The 12,454-nt window shown below is 36.7% G+C and overlaps 1 protein-coding gene across 4 annotated transcripts in view; it reads right to left on the reverse strand.

The window, feature by feature from the left end:
• Window positions 1-4,242: 4,242 nt before the first annotated feature.
• The window catches only part of HPS4 (Hermansky-Pudlak syndrome 4 protein), a 264,255-nt gene continuing 256,043 nt past the window's right edge, over window positions 4,243-12,454 (reverse strand). For all 4 annotated transcript variants that reach the window (XM_090384360.1, XM_090384353.1, XM_090384371.1 and 1 more), the window contains one exon: window positions 4,243-4,471. In XM_090384360.1, the coding sequence (XP_090240486.1) occupies window positions 4,326-4,471 (146 nt within the window). In that variant the 3' untranslated portion in view covers window positions 4,243-4,325. The remainder of the gene's footprint in view (window positions 4,472-12,454) is intronic.

A 12,454-nucleotide genomic window follows, 5' to 3' on the forward strand; every position in this document is an offset into this window, starting at 1 on the left:
TTTTTTTTTTTATTTTGGCTGATGCTGCATAAGCTTGCTTGCTTGCATCATATGCCTCTACTAATGTTAAATTCTTCTGATAAGGGCTTTAGCCCTAGCAGAAAACTCACTGACTATTCTTTGAACCAAATTGTGATGCTGGATGAGTATAGAGTGAGTTCACTCATGGAATTACATTTTTTTAATTTTAATAAATTAAAACTTTGTACATAAATGTTTTTAAATATTAATTTGTTCTTATTGACTTCATTGCTCAACATCAGAATTTAAAAAATAAACTGCAAAAAATCTCAACTTCCTGATTTTTTGATTCAGTGGTAAATAACTGTATCCTCCACACTTATCTGTCACTTGATTTTATAAGTAGGGCACAGCCTATATATGTGTGTGGCAATTAGCAAACTAGATTTGTTACTTGCATTTATCTCATATTGTAGAGGGTCTCCCCCCTCACCACAAATCACCTTGGTATTGCACTACATAAACAGACCATGCCTTGCTTGTACAACAAATGTTTTATAACTCTTATAGCACAAAGCATTATGACCTAAATTCACTGGAGTTTTTCCAAAACATGATTCAGTATCATCATCTTAATCCAAATTCCAGAGAATTTCTTCAACTATTTTCAACTTTTGAGCTCAAATTGGATAACAGAGGCCAATAACTGTGGTCCCCTCTTTCCCCAATTTTCAAACTATTTTCATGTTGCGATTTATTAAAACCATTTCGACAATTAGTTGGAAACACAGATAAGAGATAGTACAATGTTTTGGAAGATTTCAAGACTATGAATACATTAAGTAATATTATTAGAAGCAATCTTAAAAATGTAAATACAATAAACCCCCGCTATTCACGGTCGCTGATTTAATATAAAATGAAACCTAAAAAAATGTGAATTTTAAAGTGCCATGAACATTTTAAAAAAAAAAAAAAACATGGGCATGGCTAAAATTATCTTTCCCGGTCAAAACAGTGCTTAGTGGGTGGGGGGGAGAGGGGTGACAAAATCGTAAGCGTGGTTGTTTCTCACTAATCCTTGTTCAGTATGTGTTATGCGCTTGTCATGAAAGGTTTCATTGTTTGCTTTTAATTTATAAATATTATAAATTGAATAATATTGTGTGAATCTTGCTCACAATGCTGTTCTCACAGTGGACTTTGCAATCAAGTGTGGCTTTGAAAATCTGCAGCACCCAACTTAATCTCCCAAACTCTTGTACAGACTTTTTCCTCTTCCCTAAAATGAAGAAACTATTTAAGGGGGCCACAGAATTCAGACTGATGAGAAAGTAATTAATGAACTGGAAGCCTGGTTTTTGGCTCAAAGTGAGGAGTTATATTCAAGAGGCCTGAAAGAGCATATCCATAGATGGGAAAAACATGTAGCTCTAGAAGGTAGCTACACAGAGAAGGATGAAGCTCCCAAACAAGTTTCACAACCCTAAGTCAAATATTACTAGGTTAGAGTAAATTCTTATTGACCATCTCTCATACTCCCTGAATCCACATATTAAATACATAATACTGCTGAAAGGGTGACATTATTCACATACTTATCAAAATCATAACTCAAAGAAGGAACCACAATTTAAAAGAATGGTATATCCATATTCCCTGAAACATTTACAATGGCAGCTTATAAACATGTTATGTTAACACATTCGCTGCCGATCACGCACCAGCGCGTGATGTCGCAACAGTATTGAAGAGCCGATCACGCTCTGGCGAGGGATGTGGCATCATTACCCAGTAGCCAATCACGCGCGGGATTCACTAGACTTTTGTATGAAGTTGTCAACTTCAGTTGGCATTGTGTTTCTGCTGTTTATATTTGTTTTGGCGTCAAGTAAAGGGTTTAAACTATATGTAGTTGTATATGGTGTTGAATATTTTGTTACGTGACGTGAGGAAAAGCCTTGTAATATGAGTTGTGCAGATGACAGTTTAGCAGGCCAGTCGGGCCCGAAAAGAAGAAAAGTGCACTATAAAAAATCCCTTACAGATGAAGAAATTGCAGAAATATTGGAGGATTTATCTGACGTATATTCCAGTGACGTCAGTTACGACGATGAAGATTTTATCCCTCCAAAGGACGCTTCGGATTCGGAAAGTGTAGATGAAGCAGGTATTGTGGAAGAGGCTACACTTTCACTGCAGGATCCCTGTAAGTTGGAAAACGTCGTGTGGGAAAATGACGTAACATCAATGAAACAGTTTCGTTTCACAAAATCCGAGTCTTTGCTGCAACCCGTGCCAGGTGAGAATCCAATAGATTACTTTCGTCATTTATTAACCGACAATATCTTGGATGAAATAATTACACAAACAAATGTTTATGCTCATGAGATACTTCTTCCCAGAGAAAATAAAGAACATTCTCGAATAAATGCATGGAAGGACACCACTAGAGATGAAATGCTGGTATTTTTAGGATTAATTGTACATATGGGAACCATTCGACTGAACCGCATACAAGATTATTGGAAAACAGATAAGCTGTTCGGATTACATGTATTCGCAGACAACATGAGCAGGAATCGTTTCTTATTATTACTGCGGGCCTTGCATTTTGCAAAAAATCCAGAAAAGAAAGAGGTATGTCCACGGGATCACCTATATAAAATTCGGAAAATGGTGAATCTGTTCAATGAACGAATGTCGGAAATATATTATCCAGGACGTGAGATTAGCTTAGATGAGTCTATGATATTGTGGCGTGGAAGGCTTGTTTTTCGACAGTACATTCAAAACAAATGCCATAAGTGCGGCATCAAGTTGTATATGATCACAACGCCTACTGGCATGGTTATCAAATTTCAAGTGTATACCGGTATGTTGGATGATTCTGGTGGAAAAGGACATGCACAAAAAGTCGTCATGAACTTACTTGATGGGATGTTAGATGTCGGGCATAGCATATTTATGGACAATTATTACAATAGCTATGAACTCGCTAAGTGTCTCGCTGACAAACAAACACATTGTACTGGGACAATCAGAAGTAATAGGAAAACATTTCCGAAAGAGGTTCGAGAAAAAAAACTGAAGAAAGGAGAAACTTTATCAAGGTGTGCCCGTGGTGTAATGATTGCTAAGTGGAAGGATAGAAGAGATGTCAGTTACATATCTACAGAATACCAAAATGATATGGTGGAAATGCAGAACAAACGAGGCGAACTGAAATCAAAACCATTGCCTATAATTGAGTATAATAGGTTTATGTCAGGCATTGACAAGCAAGATCAAATGCTTGCCTATTATCCTTGCGAAAGGAAAACCATTAGGTGGCCTACAAAAATATTTATGCATATTTTGCAACTAATAATGATAAATGCACACCATATCTATAATAAATATTCACATAACAAGGTGCAACTTTATGACTTCCGTTTATCAGTGATCAGATCTTTATTAAAACAGCCATCTGATCTCCCTCATACTGTGCATCATGTACCTGAACTGGAACATGTGCTCAAACCACGGGAAGAAAGAAAAGGTGGAAAGATATTGAGGAAGCAATGCAAACGTTGCTATTCCGAAGGGAAACGTAAGGATACAATCTATATCTGCAGTGTTTGTGAAGGATCACCTGGCTATTGCTTAGATTGTGCGAAAATTATACATAAGTAACATTCTGACACACAGTATTTATAATCTGTATTGGTTCGGTATGAAATAAAACGTATTTCTTAATGTTACCATGTTTTTTGTTTTATTATTTACAAACTATATTATTATGTTTTTATGTCACGCGCCAGCACGTGATGCGGCATTTAAAGCCAAATTTGACCTCCAGTGCCTATCACGCGCTGGCGCGTGAATCCTCAATCTTTTGGAAACTGCTTATACGACACTTAAATATTGAACAATCCCTTATTACCAATTTTCAAGCTTTTTGGTTATGGAAACACAGTTGGCTTCTGGCGACAGTCTCCGTCTTCTGTGCCGCGCTATTGACGATAGTATGCTGACTGATGACCGGCAGCGAACGTGTTAATCTGTTAATGTTTAAAATATAATGTAAAGTGCACATGATCTCAGCAAAAGTAGAGTTAATTTTTCAGAAGTAAATGAGCTGAAACATCAGTATTGTTGTTAGTATATGTTGGGTACAAGTTTAGGAATCAAACATTTGATAATCCCAATTACATGCTCAAAAATGACTCATTGGGATAGGATTTTTTTTTTTTTTTTTTTTAATTTGTATACATTTAGACTCTGGTTTATCAGCTTTGGTTAATGAACCTTGGTGAACTATTGAAGATATTAAGTAATGTGTATGTATATATATATTTAAAGAAATATATTAAGGTCAGCTTCTACACTGTGGATAGCTTTTTCTGGAAGACGTCCAAAGGTATCAGATGACGAAGGGATTCCAGCTGTGTATCCACTGCTTTTAGGATTATGATAAAATGCTTCAAGAGCAACAGTACTATTTCCATGGACCATTTTTGATGGTGTCCTAAAGAAGATATAAATGATATTAGATTTTTTTAAAATGACAAGTAAAAGGAGGCTCATTTAGATATTTTTTCATTAATTACTTAAAACATTTACGATTTTCATATTACTCCAATGACAAATTATATACTGAAATTAATGATCCAAACTTAATTATTAAAAGCTTAATTGTTAAATATTAAACCAATTTGTTTGCTAAACTCTCCTTGCCTTTACCCAAACAAAGTTAAAGCTTGTGCTATAGGTGTTCCTTAAGTAATTAAGGACCTAACTTCTATATTACTGGAAAAGATCTAAGAGTGTGAAAAACTCCTCAAGAATAAATCCAAAGGCTGTTTTAGGGGATGGGATAGGGAGGTATAGCAATATTCAAAGAACAAGATAAGAGCAGTTGGCAGCCACTATTAATTTCAGCCAACTGAAATTAATTCTAAAATTCATTTAAGATAATCAGACCTTCAGTTTTTAAAAATAAACATTATGTTTTTTTTTTTTTTTATCAGTATACAAAACATTTCCTTTCACTCACCTGAAAGTATGTAGGGAGTGATAAAAAAAAAGATCATTTTAGAAACATTTATGAATTGCCAACAACTATCTTTTTTTTTTTTTTAGAAGCAAAATTAATCATAAATCATTACTAAACGTATTACCACCTTAAATATAACTCTCTCTCTGTGTATATGTGTGTGTGTGTAGTCTAACAAGGAATTTAATATAATTACTATATGTAAATTACTAGTTATAATAAAAATAAGCAGATGTTTCTGGTAGTAACTGTTTCAGTTTTCTACAGTGTGGTATCATGAAATATTTTAAAATAATCAAAATACACTGCCCTAACATTAATATCCAACTCCACCCTCCCCGCAAATGTTGATATTTGTCAAATACTGCCCAAGCACTACAGGTCAGACACAACTATAAATTTGCTCATAGGTCTTTGAGGAGCCAGGAGTACGAGTGAAAATGAATGATGCTGCAATTGACAGGGTTAATAGACTTCCAACATGGAATGACACAATAAGGTGCCACATAATAAATTGCTCTGTATGTGACATTTCAACAAAACTGAAGATCCCTAGTTTGACAATCGGTTATGTGAACTGCAAATAGAAGTGGAATGGTGTTGAAACCATCAAAAATGACCTGGAAACCCCCCCTGAAGCTGACATTTATCCTGAAGACATATGTCTGCAGGATAAATGTTCAGTTTTCCTTCAGCCAGTAGGTTGTTGATTGTTGGAACAAACTGCCATCTGTTATTGTGAAAGTGGGTAAGTTGAATAAATTCAAGGAAGAAGTAGATGAGTTGTTGAAGAGAATGGACAGGTGATGCGGGAAGGTTTTTTGATTGTTGCTTTATAAGCTTGCTTTCTTGCATCAGAACAAGAGAGCCCTGCAAAGAACCATACGCTTGGAATGCCGCAGCGCTGTCTACAAGCCACTAATCATCCCTCCCATTCCTCAATAAATGCTAATAAATGTTGTAAGGTCTACTTTTCAGACTATAGACCAATGGAAAGAGGTGCTTTGGATTGATGAGTCATGGTACGTGGTCTGATTGTTGTGCCTAATTGTGGCAGAGACCCAGAGAAAGTTACCTGCTGGACTGTATTGTTCTGACAAATTTTGGTGGAAACACTTGAGAGGAGGAGGGCTGTTTCTTATGGTGTCTGGTGGGGGACCATCAGTTGGACAAAATCATGAATTCTGAGGTCTATCTAGATGTTCCGGATAATAATGCTTTACCTGCACTGTGGCAACACATCAGGGAAGGCACATATCTTTATCAGCCAGACCATATTCCATGTGATAAATAATGCTTGTAACGTGACAGAGTGGTTTGAGGACACGAGTGTTGCAAAGCTGGAACTTCCAACCCAGAGCCCTCAACCTCAATCCTATACAGAACCTACGGGAAGAACTGGATGGTCAAGTGCACGAGGGGGAGAACGCCCAAAAACAGAGCTAAATTGGTCACTTTTTTGAAGGCCAAATGGCAGAAAATATTGCAGGACATTTTCAAAAAAACTGGTAGAGAGTATCCCATGGAAACAAGAGATGGTCATAAAGGCTAAAGGTTTCAGTATACATTATCAGTTTTCCTGCAAATAAAGGTTATTTGTCTAGATATTAACAATAGGGCAGTTTATATTAATAACAAAATATCAAATAAAAACAATCTAAAACAGCTTGAAACAACTCAAAATTCAATAGTTAAAATAAAATGTTATGGTTCACCACATGCTTGACCTGTCAACAATGGGAGGAACAGTGCCAACTATAGAAGTGACATCTCACAGCTTTACTGGGGCCCTTGTCCTTTCTAATTTTGTTAAATGTTTACAAATTTGTTTCTTTTTTAAAATCTTAAAAAATAATTTAAAATAGTTCACTTATTTTATGTCACCCTTTACTTTCTATCTATTATGGACAATCTAATTTTGGAAAACTAGAATTTAATTTAAAATAAAAAAAAAAGTACCAGCCAGAACATCTTACAGACACTGTGCTTGCTTACATAAATCTTGCACTGAATAAGACTCACACAAACAAGTGTGGAATGCCCCATGTGCCCCTCACAATACTGTTAGCATCGTGCCAAAAGTAATCTTTAGCATCATAACATATGCATCTTGAATGGTATTTGTATAAAGAAAATATGGTGTGTGTGCAATATGTGTATATATGTGAGCATGCATATGTGAGTGTATATGTATGCATGCATGTATATATATGTGTGTGCCTGCATAGGTACATATATATATATATACATGAGAGGGTATCAAAAAGTATTTCTCCTGACTGTGTTCTATGTCCCAGAAGGTTGAAATTTGGAACACACATTACCCCTTCCCAATGTAGTGACCACCCAAAGCAACACATTTCTCATCCCATCTTTTGTGGCACTTCCTCATGACATTTTGGTAGGTCTCACTTTGCTTTTCACACCGTGCTTCTGTTGCAGAAATCACCTTTGCATTCCAAAAAAATGATTATTATTATTAGTAGTAGTGGCATATGATGCAACAAAGCAGGTTTAAAAAGCAACAGCCAAAAAACTCTCCCACATCACATGTCCATTCCCTCCAACAAATAACCATCTGCCAGCTGAAGGAAAACTTCCGAACATTTATTCTGCAGGCAGATGTGTGGAGTCTCCAGATGTTGCAATTTGCAGAACTGAAGCCTTTCTTGGTGAGATCATTCTTTTGTTCCATTCACCAATCTCATTGCCCTTCTCTGCACCTCTTCCAGGAAAATTACATCCTTCCTAAAATGAGGTCTCCACACCTGTATGCAATATTCAAGATGCAGCCTAACCACTGACGTATAATTGGACAATCTCTCCTTATCCCTGCCGCAAAGTTCCTATATATCATTGACAAAACTTCATGAACTGTCCTGGCAGCCTCATATCTGACTGCACAATTTCCCTACAGGTTGTTTTAATTTTACACTACTCTGAGAGACCACACAATTCGTACTTCAATCTGAGATTACTGCTACCCATATAAAAAAAAAAAAAAAAAAAAAATAAATAAATAAAAACACATCGTTCACGCATCCGTGCCCTCCAAGAATTTGTCTAGTTTTTCCTTGAATTTATTCAATCCATTCACTTCCACAACAACAGATAGAAGCTTATTCCAACAATCAGACACCCACCCACTGAAGGCAAACTTTCACACATCTATCCCGCAACCTTCCTTCCCCAGTTGAACTGCCATTTCTCAGCCCATCTGCTTCAGTTTTATAGATCTTGTTGCAGCAGCTTACCCTGATTACTGTCATTAACCAGTCCACTATTCTATGTATCATGTGCAAAATTAGACATTAAGCCTGATATATTAACATTAGTACATGTAGAGCAATGTCCATTAATAATAACTCACTGTTTTTTCCCCACCAAAACATTCCTTTATCCAGAGCAGTAACTTGTCCTTAATGCCTTATTACTATAATTTGTACAGCAATCATTTATATGCAACAGTATCAAACGTTTTCCTGAAATCCAAGTATATGATATCAATATTTTTTGCATCTGGTTCCTTTGTTATTAAGGGTCAATTTTGTCTGACCAATCTGATTGGTCAGACAACATTGACCCTTAAGAAATTCATACTCTGGTTGCATCATAATTACTTTCCTGTCTAGACGGTTCTGCATTACTTCTTTAACCAGAGACTTCACTATTTTCCCTAGAACAGAAGTTAAGCTAACAGGCCTGTAATTACTCATACCACTTTTTTGACTCTCCTATGTGAATTGGAGGTACATTTGCACAACTCCAGTTCATAGGGACTTTCCCCTGAATCCAAAGACATTCTCATCTTCTTCCACCTTCCTCTCAGTTATCACAAAATCATATAGCTGTTAGATTTTGATGAACCTGTCTTTCCCCTCCCTAAAGAGAGCCTCACGTTTTAATGTAGATACAAAATACCTATTCATGTTGTAAGAAAACTGAGAAGGATCATCAACAGTTAAACTATCAACATAAAGTGAACCAAAGTGATTCAAACCTATCCTTCAACTGTTCTTTGCCAGATGCTTTAGCTTGCCTTACCTCCTTTGTGACTTCATTACAGACTAGTTTATATCTACCATGGTCTTTTGTATCACCTGATAATTTATATAGCATTTTTTCAATCTCAAGCATTTTTCTTCTCTGCCACAAGTCTGGTATTTCTTAGTTGGTTATGAAAAGCCCAGTAGTTTTTACGATTACTTCTCTGAATGCTTCCCATTTAGGATTTGTTGTTGGTAACATTATCAGATGATCCCACTGTATAGAATTTAAAACTGTATCAGACCACTCTAGTCACCCTTAAAAAAGCAAAAGTCCTTCCTTTTACCCTTGACAATAGTTATGTCTTTAAGTATACTATGATCAGTGCCACCCAGAGAGTCCTTTACCTGCTAGTACTTAATTAATGCATGAAGAATTGTTGCTGATAATCAGATTAAGAGTATTACACTTTCTTGTTGCCTCTCCAACATGCTCCTGTAGATAACAGTTATCTAATAAACCGTTGTTGTTGTTTGGTTTTTAGGAGCATTAGCAACCAAGACCATATTGCTCCATGATATGTGGTGGTCATTCCCTGACCTTTCCGCATCCTCCGTATTTGGTGGTGACAGGCTCGAACCCCGGTCTAATCAAGAAGTGTATGCTACGTACTGCTGCTCCTTCCCACCTGGCTACGGAGGTGCCTAATAAACCGTAACTCGTGTGTTGGTCACTCACACATAGGCCTTGCCTGTGTGCAAGTAACCAACCTCAAGTTCCAATATATATATGGAAAGTTAAATCCTTCATTATAAGACATTCTGATTTACTGGCCCACTCTATTTCTCTGTACAGTTGTTTGTTGTTCTCATTAGAGTCATTAGCTCTATAACACATTCTTGCTCTCATTTTTTTCCCTAATATTTATTACTCACCAAACTGACTCAACATTGCACTGGCCACTCACGTTGACTCGATGCACTGCCTTAAATTTAATATGCATGTTAACTAAGAACATAACTGTGCATCCCCTCTTGTCATGTCTGTGAAAAAGAAGAGCACCCACTGGTATTGCACTACCTCTGGTCGGTGTGGGACTTGTGCATTTCGGCAGGAACAGTGATAACAGACCTGGGCCCAGCTCCTCATGCCTAGGGACGAGCACCAGGCAGCAGCTGCCCTTGATTTGGCTGCTCCCTGGTGGTGAAGTGGCCTGACACTAACAACACTCAGAACAACACTTTTTCAGGCCAGTTTTGTAGAGGTGCTATGCCATCGCAGATGAACTAGGTGGAGATAGGCTTTTGCGTAGGAGTCGTCCTCAATATTAGGACACACACACACGCACAATGCATCAGGAGATCTCATGTAACATGACATCATATATATGTATAACGAGACTGTAAATGTATATAAAATTGTATATAAATCTTCTCTAAGTTTTGTATATAAATGAAGGTATATACAATTGTGTGTATAAATAAATGAGAAAAAAATGTGAAAAAGAAGAAGAGTACTACTGCAGCTTCAGGGTTTATGATGACAAGTATCAGTACATCCTATTGTAATTCAAATCAGGAATTTTTACTTAAGTAGAATTTTTACTTGCTACTTAAGTAAAAATTCCTGATTTGAATTAAATGTATATAATCACCTATAAAGAAAAATTATAATTTTTGAAATCTCAGAACAGAATGTAGTTCGTACAGGACAAATCGATGTGTGATAAAATTCTGAGTTAAAAGGTGGGATGCTTGTCCTGTGGTGTTTTTAAGCCATTTCAAGAAATAAAATATACACATGCAAACTGTGTTCAGACTTTGGAGAATTGGACTTCAGGAATAAAATATGCAAACATATTGTGTCAAGGAGAAGACAGTATGTAGGTGATCTGAAATGGAAGAATATTTGAAGGCTTCTTGTAACAGCTTAGTTTGGTTAAGAAAGATTGCCTAGGCTAGCTAACATGTTGCATGGCACAAGAATTTCGTGGGAAAATACCATTGAAAAGTGAGGAACAAGTTCTTGACAGGTATGGTGCAGATTATTATATATGGCAATGAATGTAGAAGAATACATGGTGGATTATACAGAGTGTCCAAAAAATCTGGAACCAATGGGATTTACACTACATATGCTTACTCTCATTTTTGAAACTTTTTCAGAATGTCATGCACCATGTTCTTGGGCACTGGTCCATCTGACGGATTTCTGTGGGCTGGCATGAAACTTAGCAATCACTCCAATTCGAGTGTCTTCACTTACAGAATGGCGACCACAGTGAGGCCCGATGGCAATAGATCCAGTTTCTTTAATATTTCTTCAACAGTTTCTCAGATATGCTGTATGTTATTGGATTCCTTTCAGAATGTCTAGCATTAAACTCATCTGCCACTTTCCACTGGGTCCATCCTTGATGACCACTAAGAAGGACTATCTCCATCTTTTCATCCAGTGTTAATGCCATTTTTCACCTGTAAAGAAAAACATTTTTACCATTGGTTCCAGACTTTTTGGACACACTGTAGTTCCTTCAATACACATTTCACAGTGTTGTGAATTGATGGTAATATATGGATCATGAATTCATATGGATACAGCACATGGTGCTCTATCTGTAGGATGAACAGCTGTCGTAGAATGTACAGTTTATTGCGCTGTGCATATTGATAACAGGTGGTAATCAGTTACGATGCAGTTTATGCTACGCCCCGCAATTTCTGGTGCTGCAACATAAAAGGTATGGCGATTCGTTTATGCAGTTCCTTGTGCTGCAATTTATTTGGAGGATATAATACTAGTTTACAATGCAGCTCCTTGTGCCACATCATAAATGTGGTGGATTATAGTTCCTTCAACACATATTTCATGGTGTTGTTAATCGATGGTAATATGTGGTGGATAAAATGCTGCAATCCTAATTCACTGATTACCGAGTTTTATACCGAGTATGGACTAGAACCAACTTATGAGTGATGACTTATATATTATAAGTCTGCTAGGATCAGAATATAGATGAGTAGCATATTTATATTCTGATCCTATGTCTGCTATGGATCAGAATATAGATGTGTAACATAACACGGAACGGCCTTGCCATGCTACAGAGATATACATTAACATGTGGCAGGTTTGCCATAGTCTGGCTTTGGACTGCCCTAACTTAAGAAGAAAAAAAAGTGTTTTCTGTAAACATTGTACTCCCCATATTCAAATTCTGCATCCCTTATATGTGACACAAGGTCCACATTTGATGACTTGACCATCACTTCGAATTCATCAAATTTATTTACTATTCTCCTACATTAGTGTACATGTAAGCATACATGGACCTGTTCTTACTCTTAGTTACACTAATACAGTCCATGTATTTACTTGTTGCACTGCTTCCAGTGGAATGCAGGGTGTTGCAGATCAAGAATCATTTTCATCTCTGCCTGAAGCTCTAGTTAATCTGTTAGTCTGCGT

Source organism: Mastigoproctus giganteus, chromosome 1, assembly GCF_048544385.1.
Source record: "Mastigoproctus giganteus isolate SK-2022 chromosome 1, ASM4854438v1, whole genome shotgun sequence".
NCBI lineage: Eukaryota > Metazoa > Arthropoda > Arachnida > Uropygi > Thelyphonidae > Mastigoproctus > Mastigoproctus giganteus.